The following is a 17,454-nucleotide window of genomic DNA, read 5'->3' on the forward strand; positions in this document are numbered from 1 at the left end:
GCATCACCGAGAGGCGGTCCAGATGTGTCGTCACATCAGGTTTCTGAGCCCAGATTTTGAACAATCCCTTAAAGGGATAGTTCACCCAAAAAATTAAAATTCACTTACCCACAACTATGCCACTGGAGGGGCGGGTGAAGTGTTTGAGTCTATAAATCACTTTTGGAGGTTCAGGGGTAAACAGAGATGCAGCCAAATCCAATACAATTGAACTTAATGGCGACCACTTCTTCAGACTTTAACAAAACTCAGGAAAAACATAAAATGCCTCCATCCCGCTCCTGTGGTGTCATCAAAGTGTTCGTAAGCCCAGATATTCAAATTTGACTTGAAAAGGTGACATTTACATAATGATTTTAGCCTAAACGTCCTCTGATCTCCCTAGGAACCCTGTTTGCGCGTGGTTCATTGTGATATGATCATCAGGAACAGCAGTGGGTCGGGCCATGATGCTAAATTTCATAACATAAAAAAAAAAAATCTGTTTTTAAGACAAAATTCAGAAATTGTCCACATTGCATCTACCAAATGTGAATCATTTTGGTAAACATTGGAAACTTGTTTAACAATCATTTCCAGTATCGTTTTCAATTACTTTGGACATTAGAACGTTTGCATGCATTTTGTGCTCAATTTGTGATAAATAAAAAAATCGGGCAGGAATTTTTGGTGGAGGACGACCTGAAGATGCACCTTAGCGAATTTGGTGTCAATTGATCAAAACTGTGGAAGATATAGGTTTCAATTGTTGCACAATTTTTTGAAGAACCCCCCCCCCCAAAAAAATACATAGTAATGGAATTCATAATTTCCACCAACTCAATATGTGTTAGAGTTTCTGCTCAGTGTGCCTATAATCTGTTGGAAGTTGCAAAGTTCTAGCACTTAGGGTTGATTTGCTATAAATTTTCAAAGAATTAAACTTTAGACGATTTTTGTACTGCCATAATGAGGACTATTGGTCCACAAAGCCATAGGACTGGAACTGTTGTGCAAAGTTTTTTTCTGTCCCACGCATGGGAAGGTTGAATTCCTCAGACAAAGATGAATAAGATATATTGATATTCGACACGAAACGGTATGCAAATTGACTTGTTTCAAGTCAAATATGAATGAATATGAATGTCAGGGGTTGCGGACACCGCAACCCCTGACCCCTGAATACAAGTAGTATTGAGGCACGTTTTTTTTTTCTATTAATTTATTACAATAACTATTGTTACTTTTTTTGTAACTATCCCTTAAAAATATGTTTCATGATAATGTTGCTGTAGAGTTAGATTGCTTGGGTTATTCCCATCATGCACTGAGCACTTTTCTCTCTCCCTCATTGCTCATTGAGGGAACTTTTGGGTTTCTTTGCAATTTTTAAGGTCTCACCCTTACTATGTAAAGTGCTGTGAGATGTATATTATAATTTGGCACTATACACATAAAACGTAATTGTATAAACAAATACAAATAATGTTATAATAACATGATTACATATCAATCGTTACTTTCATTATAAAAACCAGTCGACAGAGAGCTTACATATGATGGAACAACTGCTCCTAGACTCCCTTTCCTCCAATCTCCTCTCTTCCATATTTTTCTCTGCTCACCCCAACAGTTCGAGGCGGGTGGACGCTCACATCAAGTCTGGTTCTGCAGGAGGCTTCTCCAGTAAACAGGGACTTTTTTTCTCTCGTCACAGTTGGGTGTTTGTCTATAATTTTGTAGAGCCTTGACCTTACAATGAAATTCCCTTAAATAATGAGATAATGAATGCTGTGATTCAGTACAATATTAATCAAATTCAAATTTAAATTAAATCAAATTTAATTAAATTTGATTTGACCCCAAAACTAGATTCACATCCCATGCGTTACATTTAGATGCTTTTCACATGACACAGGCAAATCCTGATCTTGTGTCTGTAGGGGTGGGGGCTACAACAGCACAGCCGATGTTGGCTTTGTTCCCATTCAGACTCCTTAACGTCAGTCCATAGACTGAGAGCATCACAACTGAGGAAGGAGGACTTGATCAATATATATATGTTGGGCAAGAGTCCCTACAGAACTAACCATGTGGTAGGATCCACACACAATGGGTCGTAAAAGCGTGGCCTTTGAGCCAAGATGAAGCCAGCTAAAGTCTCCCTCTAAGATCCAGCACGGAGATTGTATCTTCTGGTGTTAACTTAATCCCTGGGGTCTCCCCAGAAACCCCTGCTCTGCTCCTGGCCCCTCCCACTCTCCTTTGACCTCTGACACTCAATTGGCTAAAAGCCAGCATGATCCCATGACCAGCACCTCAAGGAGGCAGAACCTCTCAGGTAGAATAAAACCACTGAGACATCAATAATCGCTGCCATTTTTTTTACCCTGCTCTGAAGACATCATGAGGCCCCTTCGGGGCCTCCCAGCTGTTTTAGTTGCTAAAGGGGGTAACCTTAACTTTTAGTTTATCAGCCATTTTTACCCTGCTCTGAAGACATCATGAGGCCCCTTCGGGGCCTCCCAGCTGTTTTAGTTGCTAAAGGGGGTAACCTTAACTTTTAGTTTATCAGCCATTTTTACCCTGCTCTGAAGACATCATGAGGCCCCTTCGGGGCCTCCCAGCTGTTTTAGTTGCTAAAGGGGGTAACCTTAACTTCTAGTTTATCAGCCATTTTTCCCTGCTCTGAAGACGTCAACAGACCCCTCCGGGTCTTTCCAGATGATTTAGTTGCTAAAGGGGGCAACCAGAGTTATTTTCTTTCATTTCTTTCATTGTCTTTTATCTTAAGTTTGATCTTACTTTGATAGAGACTATTTTTGTTTTAACTTGAAAAGACCAAACAGGAAATTGCACGCGGAACAATCTCAGACTGTTTCACTTTCCCCACGGACTTTACTTTCTTTTCCCAACAATCTACAAACGGCTTCCACAGCCATCCCCTGCAGAAGCGCGAGATTCATTCCGCTGAGGAGCACGACCTCCACATCCCTGAAGAAGAAGCACGACGTTCATCCCGTTGAGGAGCAGCCGACCCGCTGCGACAGAGGAACCAGCGCAACAGAGCTTGAGCGGCCACGATTATTCACTGGACTTCCGAAATATCCGCGCGACACGCGCATGCAACACCGTGAAGGTCACAGTAAGAGGCTTTATTGTCTGGGCAGATGTTAATCTAATACGTAGCGTATTGTTTTAATACTTGAATGTATTTGTTTTTTATGAGACCGCAGAGTCTCCAGTGTTTTAGCGGCGATTCACCACTTCCGGTTTCCGGATACGGCCTTGTACCATAGTTTTTAAGCACCGTGAGCAGCGTCTCCAGCTCATTGTGACCGTTTTTACTGTACTGAACTGTATTTAGAATACAGTTCAGGTAACATAGTTAAATCTATATTCAGAGAGGCTGGACACATCTGGACACATCTGGAAGCCATGCGGCCGAACGCCAAAGTAGAGACAAAGAATTCCCTTTGTCTGAAAATCCCTTTGTGTAATTCAGGTGACGACCACCAGTGTGAGCTCCGGCCACATGGTGTCATTAACATAGACTCCATTTTGAAGAACGCAAGTTAAACCACCATTTTGAGTCTATTATTGCCACGCCTCCTCTCTCACTCTCCTCCCATTCTGGCTCTAAATTCATAACGGCTCCGCCATCTTGTTTTGTAGTCAATTCGCCATTTTGAGAGTTTTTAGGCCTTGGTTCCACGAATCATGATCGGCCGCCATCTTAGATGTGACGTGACTTCGTCATCGCCACGCCCCCCTTCTTTTTCTCTCTCTCTCTCTCTCTCTCTCTCTCTCTCTCACACACACACACACAGACACAGAGACACATTGATAGACACAGACAGATACACACACACAGATACACATAGATGAATACATGTGTTTTCTAAATTGTGATAAGCGGCTGCTGTTGTTATCTTTGAAATATGGGAGTTTGTTAAAATGATGAATCATTAAATAACACTAACTGTATTTCACATGCACACACATAGACACACACACACAGAGAGACACTTTGACACAGATACACACGCATACCATGACAGACATACATAGGTAGACCACCGGTTTTACATGTACTTTCTGAATTGTGATAAGTGCTGCTGCTGTGTTTATCTTTGAAATATCGGAGCTTGTTAAAATGATGAATCATTGAATAACATAACTTTATTTCCCCTTTTTAATAAATGCTTTTGTAATTAAAGTATCTGTAGTCTGTGATTATTTGTGCATATGTATGTGATTGCAGCTGGATTATGATGCCTGTGCTCGAACTTAAAACCCTTCATTGTTTATTATATAATCATTAATACTAAATATTGAGATTATTAATATAACTTATATCATTGAGACTGATATTTTATAGATTGAATTGTTGGTCCCTGTAACCAGGGTGGTGCCCCGCGACAATAAGCAATGATTACAGATTTGTATTATTCTTAATTGATAATTTTATTGTTTTCATTAATTATTTTAACTATTATTAATGGATAACCGTATCATTTCTAATTAAATGTGTTACTATTCTTAATTAATAGCTTTATCATTTCTGATTATATTTAATAAATAATTGTTATTTTAATAATCATATTTCATGAATATTAATAATTAGCCAACGTCAATTCTACCCCTACTATTGCACAACATATATAACAAAACAAGCTAATGGAGGATTGTCAGAAAAAAAAATATATATATGATTCCATATCCATGCATACATGCCTGACCTAATTTTGAGAGAAAATGTCAACAAAAAATGTAATACAAAAAATAATAAATCCTAAAAATAAGAACACATGCAAGAAGCCACAGACAGAAATACTTAAATTAATTTAATCAGTATTATTTACATAAGAGGCCACTCAATAAACTGTGGAGAGGACAACACATGGTCAAAATATTTACATTTGAAATGTGTTATTGCACCTTTTTCATAAAATTCGATTTTTTATTCCAAAAAGATCCTGAAACACATTTCAAGTGTATTTATTAAAAAGTATGCTATTATGACAGAAACCGTCTCCTATGAAAAAAATATAATAACACAACTCCTATGTAAATCAAAGAGGCAAAATTAAATAAACAGTGACACTGTAACAGTGATACTTGTTACATTAATTCCCACAGACCTTAAGTGTCTACAAAGTATCTACAAATCAAAGTTTCATCATAGAACTGAAAGGAATATGACAAGGTGTTTGACAAGTGAACAGTATGCAAGCTTCTTCCTTTCTATTCTGGGTTAGAAAGTACGAACAAAAAAATACCCCCCCCCCCCGAAAAAAAAAAACCCACAATAAATGACACATTTCTGAAACATTACTTTTTATAAAACTGTAAGATTTTACACTACACAAAATAATTATATTTTACAACAATATAACTTTAGACAGTAAAATAGGTTTTGATTGAGGTAATTACATCATGGTGCGTGTACAAAGTAAAACATAAAAAAAATAGATTTTCATCTGTTTTTCTCTAAAAACCCAACCACCTGACCAACACACATTTTATGTTGTTGTCTCTGTTGTTTTACTTGCAAACGGCTTCAGTGAAACCAGCCCTTTGTCAATGAAGTTTTTAATTTTCCCTCTTGTAGAACCTTTATTAATTTACCTTTTAGTAAACACAAGCTGCTCTATGCAATGTGCCCACTCCATCTAACTGAGAAAAGTCTAGTTTGAGATTTGACTTACTTGAAGGTAGACCAATCTCTCCAGACTGACTTTATCCTGAGTGTTTGCTAAAAGTACACCCCTGATTTTGTTTTTAGATGTTCCAGGTGATTGTGGACAGGTTTGGCCTGCTTGCCAATCCATGGCACAAAGAGTGCTAGGTTTTTGTAATGCCATATTAATTTGTGACAGAGGTTGGACTATCACAAAAGCTAATTTATGAAGCTGAAATTATTCTTCGACCTCTATTGGGCACTTGCCCATATTTTTTGTACTGAAAAATTGTTCTCTAATTAACGCATAGAAAACTTGCACATGCTAAGAGACTTTTTCTCTGTAATTCAGTGGTAATGGACGCTAAACTCTTTCAATAAATTGCTTTGAAATGTGCTAAGATAACATTTTTGTTGTCCATATTGAAGGATTAGGGATCGGTTGTATCGTTACTTTGGGAACAAGTTGAACGGTGGTATTGGTCTCCTTGTAAGTACAATTCTTTGTGTTGCCCTTATTTATGTGAGTCAGAGAACTGGCTTGTGAAAAACTTAAGCTCCATTGCTCTTTCATAGGCTTCATAAAAATCTTACAATTATACCAATGCTTTCAATGTTCAGTGTTGTCTTATAGACTATATAGGTTTGTCTTGTTAGCAACATCACCAATGCAGTAAATACTACAAATATTATCCCATTCAATGTAGAGGTTTGAAAACTCAACCAAGAACACTTTGAAAATTAGTTTTTTTGCAGAATGCACTTTAAAGATATCAAAGACATTGGCTCTTAAGAAATTTCAGAAACAAAGAAACGTGGTATACTCAACATGGTTCCTCAAAGTTAGATCAGGAAATTTTGAGTTTTTCTTGCTTATATGATCTGTTACTGCATTACACTGTAGGGGATAAAGATCGGCTTCCTTTAACACAGGGAAATGTATCTCTGTTAATATGTTGTCTTTTACCGTCAGTAGTTAGTAGGATCTCACTTCACACTAGCACAAACCCATGAAACATCATATCCCCTTCCATACTAGAGTATAAAAAGCCATCTTTCTTTGGGACCAACAGTCAAGCTCAAACAAGACAGAAGGTGATTTACACAAGAATCAAGGCACAGATCTGGACATGACCTAAAGCAATTTCCTAAACGACTCGTTAAACCTCATTCACCACTTTAACTGTCAGACTGTACATACAGTACATCTTCATTGCTTCCAATTTGCTGCAGGCCTAGGCAGGGGAACAGTGTGTGAGGGGGAATGTATTGGAGTCTGACCTGACTTTTTTGAGCTTGACTCTTTGTCTTCTTGCAGGCTGCTTATTTGAAATTCAAGGATGTTGGAGAGAAGTATAATGTACCCAAGGTTCCAGAAGTAAAGTTGTATTCTATGTCATGTGTAACATACAAATAGGAGGTCACTTTAACTCCAAATGAGCATTTTAATAAGAAATATCCAATCACAGAGTTTAAATTCTGTTGACTGTGTTAATAACAACAGCTTGAAATCAGGGATAAAATGTGCAGCTGAATTTTCAGTAGATTACTAAAGCATCAATACAGTGTATAATGCAGGCAAGTGGATGGTTTGAATTTTCCCTGAAATGGTAATGGTACTGCTTGGACAACATTGAGCCTCATTCACCAATATCTTCTCTAGAGGTTTCTTCAAATTGTTCTTTAGAAGTCACTTCTGGATTTTTGCAAAGGAATTTACATTTTTGATAAAGGTTAGACCATCGCTTAAGTTAATTTACAAAGCATAAAACCTTCTGCAACCGGCTACTCCTCACACCTTCCACCTCTATTGAGCACTTTAACATATTTTCTGCATGGACAAATAGTTCTCCATTTCTTGTAAAGAGAACTTGCCAATGCTAATAGGTTTTTCTTGGTATCTTTAAATCCTGTGGGAATGGAACTGCCAAACTCTATCAATAAATGTTGCAAATTGTGCCAAGATTACTTGATCTTTAGTGGTGATCCGTACATATTCATATTATCTACCAATAAATAATTTCAACAAAATTAAGTCATAACTGCTACCAAGACCACAACTTTTTAAATGCTCATTTATTGCTTTTTATTATGTTTTCAATGACTGAACCCACGGCTGGAATAACTAAAATAAGAATTTCTCTCTAATGGATGATGATACACACCAAACCTGCTCTATAAGTAGGCAAGCCTCAATCCTCTATGTGGACCAGGTTAAAATAAAGTTCCTGAGACTGAAGTCTACCCGCCATATACTCTGTAAATTGACTGTAGTAAGTAAACACTTCTGTTGCCATGTAGAGAGACAGAATGATACAACACAGAGTACAGTTTTGACAGATGTTATGAATCATATGTCTGAGTTTATTGTGTATGTTGGTTTCAAACTAACTAAAATGAGAACTTTCTGGGTTAGCAGCAAAATCCTCACTCTCTTAAGAATTAGATTCTTTGGACAGAATGGTTTTCATGTTTCTTTTAATGGAACATTTTATGGAAGGCCATGTGAGTTAGGGGGAAATAAGTTCTGTGAGCATAATGGATAGTAAAAATACTCAGTATCAATCAATACCACATAAATATGGAATATTTTAGATTTTGAATAAAGGATTTTCAAAATAGTGACTTAATACTATCTCATCCTTTTGCGATAAAAGTAAACTGACTTATAGAAACAAATCTAAATTTGGACTTAGAACTTGACAATACAAACCACAACTGACTTAAATTTAAAGTGGTACCCTAAAACTTTGACACATTATAAACATTTATTTTTGCAATTCGTAATATTTTGTTTTCCATTTTTTTAACCAGAAATTATCCTCCATAGAATTTCCTCATGGAAAATTACATGAACTACTTGCCAAATAAAATCAATGTTTATAAAATGTCTTACAGCTTTCACCATTATAACTGTTGTGGTACCATGTTTTTGCACGAGTTTCAATGTTGACGTCTGCTGACAATGTCAATCTACTGCACAGCGGTATAACCTGGGGTCTTATAGGCCAGACACATGAGCTGTCAGACAACCAAACAACTTGTAAACAACTACACCCACTGATATAATCCAGTCATTATTTTTTAACTAAACTGCCCCACATGTCCAAAAGGCACATGTGCTATGAAAAAACATCAACATAAACGTATTTAACAGTTTTAGTATCTTTTTTGCTGTCACTAAACCCATTTGACAACAAACATCCAGGCATGGTAAGGTTATCTTGGACCTAACCTGGCCCCCATCTGGGGTCTGTGTTAAGTAAGGGGAAGGGGATACAAGATCAGAGGCCAAGCATAACTCCATTTCCCTATACTATACATTTCAAACCACATCAAAGCTGCATTCATAAGAGTAAATCTTGGATTAATTCTAACAGAACTATTACTATTTGCTAGAACTGTATTTACCCTCAGCCATAGCATAGGCAGTAGCTGGGAAATAGTGCTTAGTTGAGCTTGGCTGATGGCAGTGACAAAACACACATGAATGTAGCCTTCAGCCTCATGAGCTGATCAGCAAATTCCACACGAACAAAAGGAAATTCCACACCACTGCCTCTAAATCTGACACTCTGCAGCTGATCTAACTGATTCCTCATGTGTCAGAGCAACACTCAGAAAAATCTTGATATGCAATATGCTTTGCTCACAAAGAACACCAAGTGTTTTGTGGTGGGACAACAACAGAGAGACATACAGTGAGGTTCTGAAGTTGGAGCTAACTGCTGGGTATCTTCTTTTGGGCATAATTTGGATTTTCTTATTTATTTAACGGTCAACAGGGCTTGTTTTGCACTGTCCACTATTTCAAGCCCTTTTTTAAATTGGCTAACACAAACCAAGCTACAACCCTGAAATATCTTTAAATGGAGGCACACAGGTTAACTTTCTTTCTGTTTAAATGTTGAAGAGTTCTTTCAATGGACAACAACCATACACCTGACAACTGTAAAATGTGAGCAGGTTTACTTGAAGTTAAATCAAAAGTAAAGACAAACCTCTGTCTCTCAAACAGCAGTGCAGTCAGCACACAGTTCTGTGTCTCGGCTTACCATTGAACCCATAGAGTAGAAATTGTCAGTGGTGATCTGATTTAAAAAATAACCACCAACAGGACTTGTGTGAATATACTGCGGATGAAAAATACAAAATGTTCAGCCTTTCTGTGCTGCCTGTGTGGACACTGATACACAACCACTGTGTGTCCAGAGTGTTCACACCTTTGGACTGAATGTCTTTAAGGCTTCACTTTATGATGAATGAGTGTATAGACAAGTCTTTTGACAAGGCTGTAATGTGACCTTTTGCATAAATCCCCATCATCACCACTATGGTGTTAGAGTTAACAATGTAATCTAAATCAAATTAGTAATCTTTGTTATCCACATTTATGACAGCAATATAATTAATCCCTGCCTGTGTGCAAGATTGACAGATATCTGACTGAAAGATTTTTTTTTATAAATGAAAAATTATTGTGTGTGTGTATATATATATATATATATATATATATATATATATATACTCTGTGTGTAAGTGTGAAGGGGGTGTATCTGCTTCTATTTGTCATCAGCCCTCAGAAAGGAGTCTGTAGGTGTGTGTACTGCTGTGATGGTGTGGAGGAGGTGGAGGATGTGTTGGGGGTGGAGCTGTTAGCCAAATGGGAGGAAGGAGAGGTGTCAGAGAGCTGCAGCTCCTCCAACTTCTTCAAGTATTCATCTCTGAGGGACAACAGCTCCTTGTAGCGCTGCTCCACAGGACTCTGATGCTGAAACACACAACAGATACAAATTGATCTTTAAGACACTCACAATCTACTTCTCAAGCAAAATGTCAATGGGTAATGGTAAGATCATCACAACAGACAATTTATAAGGCTGATTCAGACTTGTGTTGTGTTTGAATCAGTTTCAAAAAGCATTAGTCAGACCATCCGTGCAGACATTTGACATCTCTTTCTACTTTAAGAGTTTTTATTGGAATCAGAGATGTGGCTCTGGATTGGTTTATCTCTGATGTAACACCCGCCAACGTTATAAAATCCTACAAACGGAATAAACCACAAATGTAATAAAAATCTCCAACTTTTAATGTAAAATCCCACAATCATGATAAATTAACTGCAAACATAATAGCAGTTGCCTACTGTGTCGGAAGGTGAAAATCTTCAGCTTTAAAAAATTGTAATAACTTCATACAAATGTCTGCAGAGCAGGTCAAGATGTGTCAAAGCAGCTCAATATAGGCTGTGCATTATTAAGTCATCCTTCTCTTCTACTTTCTGTCACTCTCTCTCCCTCAAACATAAAGGTAGCTTTAACATTTCTTGTTAGTTCACAGAATTGCTTTGTGGCACGTCAATCTATCTCCTCTTAATAAAAATGTTTTATTTGCATAAGCAAAAGAAACATTTTCTTCTTGTTGCTGAAGTTTATGTTTGAGCTTCAACTGTGAAAATAATATATGTGTAGATTCTGACACTCAAATGCTGCCTTCTCATTCCTCTGCTTTGAAGGTTTGTGACATTACAGATAGTTAGGGAGCCAGTCTTGGTCCAATATTCAACTTAGTTTAGTTTAAAAGGCATAGAGGTAATGGTGTCTGGTCTAGTTAGCGGGCCACATGGCTTTTGAAAGTACTGCCTTACAAGCCAGTAGCCAGTCAGATTTTACTTTAGCATCAGCGTACCCTCAAGTTCGGCCTGTATCATTGATTACTAGGCCAAACACTCTAAGGCAGGGGTGTCAAACATACAGCCCGCCAGGGGGTCCAGCTCGGTCGCCCGGATGAAGTGTGAAAATTACAGAAATACATAAATTGCTTTTCTATAAAAGTAGCTGCTATTCCTAATCAGTCCACTGGGGTTCGCACTGTATCAGTAAGAGCATGCCCTCGGTTCCCAAACTGGGGTACAAGTACGCGGTGGTGGGCACATAGACCTGGGAGGCTGGAATCCCATCTCAGCCCTCACTTTCACTGCACTCATCAGACTCCTAGGTCCGTGTTCCAAGACGGGTCAGACCCCCCAGTTTTCTTTCATGTTGGTATCTGCCACGCCCCTCCGCCCTGAGCGACGTGACGCCTTCCAGGGTGGGGGGACGTGGTCTGGTCTGGCCCACATGAGATCAAAGTGGGTAGTATGTGGCCCCTTCACCAAAATGTGTTTGACACCCCTGCTCTAAGATTCACAACTGAAGTTATGTCCGTCAAATCTGCTGGTGGCCGCTAACATCTAGTAACATCTACTGGTAGTAGTCAACCTAAATTGTGCAGAAGATGCTCAAACGTACAAGGGATACTCTGTCCTATATTCCAAAAAACATTCACTCTCATTTGACTCAGCCACTTGAGCCTAAAATCTGGTCTATCAATAGGTGAAAACTTAACCTTGTAACTTCATCCTCGTCTCAGATTCCTCTTTACAATGACGCCATTCCGAACAACATGTCTCTTTGTCAGTCTGTGGTTCTTGCACCTAATCCTAACTAAAACCGCATCATAGACATGATAGATGGATGGAGGATGTGAAGTATTTGCTTTGGGATCCATTTCTTCATTATAACGCTTAGTTCCATTTTTGGTCTACTTCTAACTCTGTTTCTCTTTTTCAAATGAATCTCTTTGTTTTCATGAAAAAAGAAGCATGTCTACTTTTTAGTTTGCTTCGAGCCAGCAGTATTTTGTTGGTTTTACGGCCCTTATAGACATGGAATGGTGTCATCTCATCCATCAGTTTTTGGGGATCTTCATTAAGGACTTGAGCATATTTGGGTAAATGACTCACTCAGTTCAACCCTTGCTTCTCTACATTTATAAGATCATATCTTTTTTTCTTAATGCGCTGTGCATTCTCTAAATATTTCCTTGGTTTCAAAAGCTCGTTGAACAGCCTTCTCACTCAACCTAGAGTACTGTAAAACAATACAGTAACGCCACACCATCATCCTCTAACCCTGGGACGCACTGGAGGTAGAAGCGCCGCGAAAAGCTCTGCTCAAGCCGGGGCGCAGAGCCGGGGCGTAGAGCCGGGGCGCATGAAGAAACTTTCCAAATAATATCCCAGAGTGGAGGCAAGGATCCACTGATGTGAGGGAATTGTCTGACGCTCTAAATGGATAAATACTGCCGTGACACTGATGCAGGGTTATGCACGATTTGTGCATGCTAATGGAAGGATGAGGAGGAAGCAAGGGTTCAGCAATTTCTTATCTCACACATTGTGTTATCCACAGCAGCAGAGTATCAGTGTATTTTCTTTATTAATGACATCACTGCTGTCCCATAAAGTCGCTCTTCACCTCCACCTCACTGGCGTGGCGGCGGCGGTAAAAGGAAAAAGAGCTGGTACGTGCACCGGAGGGTCCTCATGACTGCCTATTGTCCAGTCGTGTGATCTACCCAAACTACCTTCGCGATCGACCGGTAGATCGCGATTGACGTATTGGGCACCCCTGCAAGAGAGAGTAACGCGAGTAATGAATTCATTTAAATTTCAGTAATTGTAACTGCGTTACTTGATTTAAAAAATACTTCATTACATGCTTGTTACCGCTAAAAGTAGTGGAATTACAGTAACCCGTTACTTTGTACCCCGTTACTCCCAACAATGGTTATGGGGTAATCATAATCAATCTGTGAGAACGCAAATATGAAATGAATATAAGTCTGAATCTAAGTAGTCAATGGTCTTATATTTATCAATTTTGACCACTGAGTTTAGACTGGGGTTCAGCAACCTCCAATCAAAAGAGCCATAAAAGGTAAAAAAAAGCATATTTGAGCGAACTTTCTATCACAATAGTACCATATTTTGTTTCATATATGAAATTATACAACAGCAATAAACAAAGATTTGTAAATTTACGTTCTTCTTTTCTATATAATCTTTATTTTCAGTTTACTATTCACCACAGGGAGCCAGCCGAGAGAGGCTAAAGGGCCGCATGCAGCTCTGGAGCCGTGTGGTTACCTACCTCTGGTTTAAATTGCTACTGTTGACTGTTTGCTTTGAAATGGGTTCAGGAAGTGTCGAAAATATACGTTTGTGACAAACATTTTCACATTTGTTGGATAATTATATTAAAAACTGCCCATTTTTATTACATCTGTGGGCGATTATTATGTGGGTGGGTGTTACATGGATCTTTTTTGGACCCCACCTATTGCCAATGCCCTTGGAGAAAATCAAGGACTGACCCGACACTGATTTCCGCTGCCACACAAATGACAACCCCTTGTGGAGCCTGTTCAAGCCCAGTACCACTGAACTTTTTGTACCATGTCATGCCTCTGTGAATTGAAATATGGGATGTCCTAAAATGTCTTCGACTTGAGAATCAGAAGTGATCGTAATGATATCTGGCGTGGCCTCAGTACAACAACATCGCAAATATCTTCTCTAGTCTGAGGGCCTTAGCAGATAATGATTAGCAGGAGACCAGCAACCTCTAAATTATGTTTTGATATTTTGCTCGGTATAGACAGCTAACCTGGATCAGGTCATTCCTTCTTCTTAGATAAGGTCATCCATACTTCGATCTATCCCAGACTGCTGCAATGTAAGCTATTTATTTATGAAAACATCTAACAGCCACTACACAATATTGCTGCCAATATTTTAATCATTGCCAATCCCATTTTGCTGCCTGCGTTTGAACAAAACCTCAAATTGTCACTAAAGGTGATCAGGCCTCTGTTTTTCTGGCCCCTCATCCATGGAACTACCTGTGAGGAGTTCTCCTTTACATTTCTGTAGATTCACTTACTAATTGCATTGGCTTAGAATAACCTGTGAGTAATTGTTATTGGTATAAGTCATTATATTTAGGGCCCGAGCACCGACTGGTGAGAGGCCCTATTGAAATTGTAAGGATTTTTATTAGGGCCCGAGCACAGAATGGTGAGAGGCACTATTGAAATTGTAAGGATTAATCTTATTATTCTTATTATAATGACAGTGAATTGGCTTTTTGAGGGTTTTAACATGCTGAACTTCTTACCAAACTTTGCGGAAAATTAGGAAGTGGTGAAAATGTACGTATTCTGGAAGAATTTGAATTGGGCGTGGCAAAATGGCTTAACAGCACCCCCTGGAAACAGCCCCTCGGTTTCCCCTTGACCGAGCTTCACCAAAATCAGGACAAAGGTGTATCAAGACCAGTCATGAAAAAAAAAGAGTCAAGGAGCATTATGAAAAACGCAACAGGAAGCTCGCCATTTTGGATTTAGTGGAAATTTTGGCCATTTTGGCAATTTTTACTTTGACGTACTTGTTCCAGGGCTTTCATCAGATCAACTTCAAATTCAGCTGAGTGTCATCACATCAAGATGGAGATAGAAACGGACTGATTTTTCGTCACACCGTGTGACCGTGGCATGGCATCAAAGCTTGATTAAACCCCATCAAAACACGAGGTTCTGTATCTCAGACATACATGGTCCAATCGAGTCCAAACTAGACATGTAGAAAAGAGTCCCGGCCTGATGACATCTACAATGAAATCAATCATGACTTGAAATCACAGCGCCCCCTGGTGGGAACAGGAAATGTCTTGTTTTTTGCATGTCTTACACTTGGATGTATTCCTCCTCATCCACTGACCTCAACCGTGTCAAACTGTATCAAATGGGTCTCAAGACATTGATAATGTAGCCATAAGATTACTGTTTATGGCGTGGCATCAACGTTCATCACCTCGCCGTGAAACATGAAATTGCTGTAACTTCCGTGTTCATGGGTCCATCTCCCTCAAACACCATCTCTGTGTGGACATCCCCCCCCCGAAGATATTCAAATGGTTTTAAGGGATGGCCGTGGCAAAAAAACTGACTAGCGCCCCCCAAATGGTAGCCCCGGCACTATGATTGGTCGACGTGTACAAAAATCGATTGAGGCATGTGTCTTTTCAAAACAAACAAATACATCTCTTGGATAGATATGCTAGACCAAACAGAAAGCCCAACATTTTGGCTTTAGTTGCCATAACTCCTCTGTGCATTGTCCTGTCATTACCAAACTTCTGTCACCCGATCAGAGTCCAAGCCTAAATAGCTCTATGTGTTAATATTTCCTCAGTGTCATAGCGCCACCTACTGATTTGCCATTAAGCAGAGAGTACTTTGTTAATCCACTTTGCATTATCTAACCGGCCCTGAACTACCAACATACGATCACAATCCTGATCTGAACAGCTCCATATATTAATATTAATGCAGGGTCATAGCGCCACCTACTGATCAGTGTGAAAATTAAGTTGTGGAAACATTGTCCAATTGACACAAAATTGCTCACGCTAGATCAGAGCACCTACTTAAATAGATCTATATGTCTGTGCGTAATAATAGTGATGGCGCCACCTACTAGCAACAGGAAGTAAGCTTGGTTTTACAACTATCATTCGATTTACATAAAACTTTCACTATTTGATAGCGTGGACCATAATGAGAAATTAGCAGGCAAGGATCGACGTCGCGTGACGGACACAGGAAGTGAAGCGTTTATCCTTGCCGCAGTGCGCAAAACGCATGCAACGCGGAGACGTGCGCTTGGTCATCGATCGCTCTCTCCACCGATCCCTACAGGCTTCAACGTGCGGGTGCTTGGGCCCGCCAGTACTACAACATAACCCTAGTTATGGATTATATTTACTTGTACTATGTGGTTTTATTGTGAGGTACTCTGGAAAAGTGGCACAAATATAGTTTATCAAGGAGGTTATGTACATCAGCTGGATTACTCTATTTTTCAGTTTCTTTATCATGGCAAGAAAGAGCATTAGCCTTGGTGGACATATGAGCACTCAAAGCTCACTTCGAGTTCTAAATAATAATTGCTGTAATATTATATTACCTGTTGTCGTATGCGTGGGTTCCAGCGGATGTAGTATGTTACCCACAGCTCTAGATGACGCATGCTGGCAACGGGGTAGAGGACCCTGCCAGACTCAGGGGTGTAGAAGGGGTTTAAATAAATGTCCATCTTGCTGTTGACCAGAGACCACAGAGACACTGTCTTTGACCTCACCTCCTGCCCCACAGAAAGAGTATGAGAGTTTGTTACAGTTTCAAAACAGTGCAACCTGTAGTCAAATATGCTTGCATTCATGTTGTAGGGTAACTCGGAGCAGGCAGTTTTACATGTTCTTGTGGTCTTACATTCTGGTCTCGTGCACTCTCACAGTTGTAGAGGAAAGTCCCGAAACGACAGCTGTAGAGATGATCCAGGATTGTCAGCAGAAGCCGCTCATTAAACTCAAAGGCTGTAGGAAACTGAGAGGAGAGTTAACCAGTTAAAAGACCTTCAGACTTTTCGTTTGCCGTGTGTGTACCAGAAAGTCGCTGCAATAGTTGTAAGGCGGACCTTGCTTACCATAGAATCCATACTAAAATATGGTTTGAACGTAGTTTTTCTTAATGGTGAAATTGAGTTTAGAAACGTAGTTTTATCCTTCTCTCTGACAAACGTCTTTTTAAATTACATTTATGCAGTCCTAAGAAGACTAAAGGTAAAATGGAGTTCTTTCTGCAAAAGACAAAAATATGTACTCCGCAGAGCGAATCTTCCTTGCAGAAGGGAATATTGCTCTCAGAAGAGCGCAAGCCCCACCACGAGACCACGTGGAGATGCTAACTTTCCTCAGTTTGAATAAACTGTGATGAACATGCAGCCTAATCTAGTTGCAGTTGGCAACAGAGTCTGAAGACTATAGAATTTCAGGCACAAAACTTTTAAATTGTTTTTGATGTTGTCCTTAATTCCCAGAAAAAATAGGCTTGAAATTTAATATATT

General features: G+C 39.3%; 1 protein-coding gene across 1 annotated transcript in view; it reads right to left on the reverse strand.

Moving 5' to 3' along the window:
• Positions 1-4,805: 4,805 nt before the first annotated feature.
• The window catches only part of mtm1 (myotubularin 1), a 41,893-nt gene continuing 29,244 nt past the window's right edge, over positions 4,806-17,454 (reverse strand). Inside the window, exons 14-16 of the mRNA XM_062383452.1 lie at positions 16,820-16,933; positions 16,515-16,691; positions 4,806-10,433 (exon numbers count right to left, since the gene is read on the reverse strand). Coding sequence (XP_062239436.1) covers positions 10,242-10,433; positions 16,515-16,691; positions 16,820-16,933 — 483 coding nt within the window. The 3' untranslated portion in view covers positions 4,806-10,241. The remainder of the gene's footprint in view (positions 10,434-16,514; positions 16,692-16,819; positions 16,934-17,454) is intronic.

Source organism: Platichthys flesus, chromosome 24, assembly GCF_949316205.1.
Source record: "Platichthys flesus chromosome 24, fPlaFle2.1, whole genome shotgun sequence".
Classification (NCBI taxonomy): domain Eukaryota; kingdom Metazoa; phylum Chordata; class Actinopteri; order Pleuronectiformes; family Pleuronectidae; genus Platichthys; species Platichthys flesus.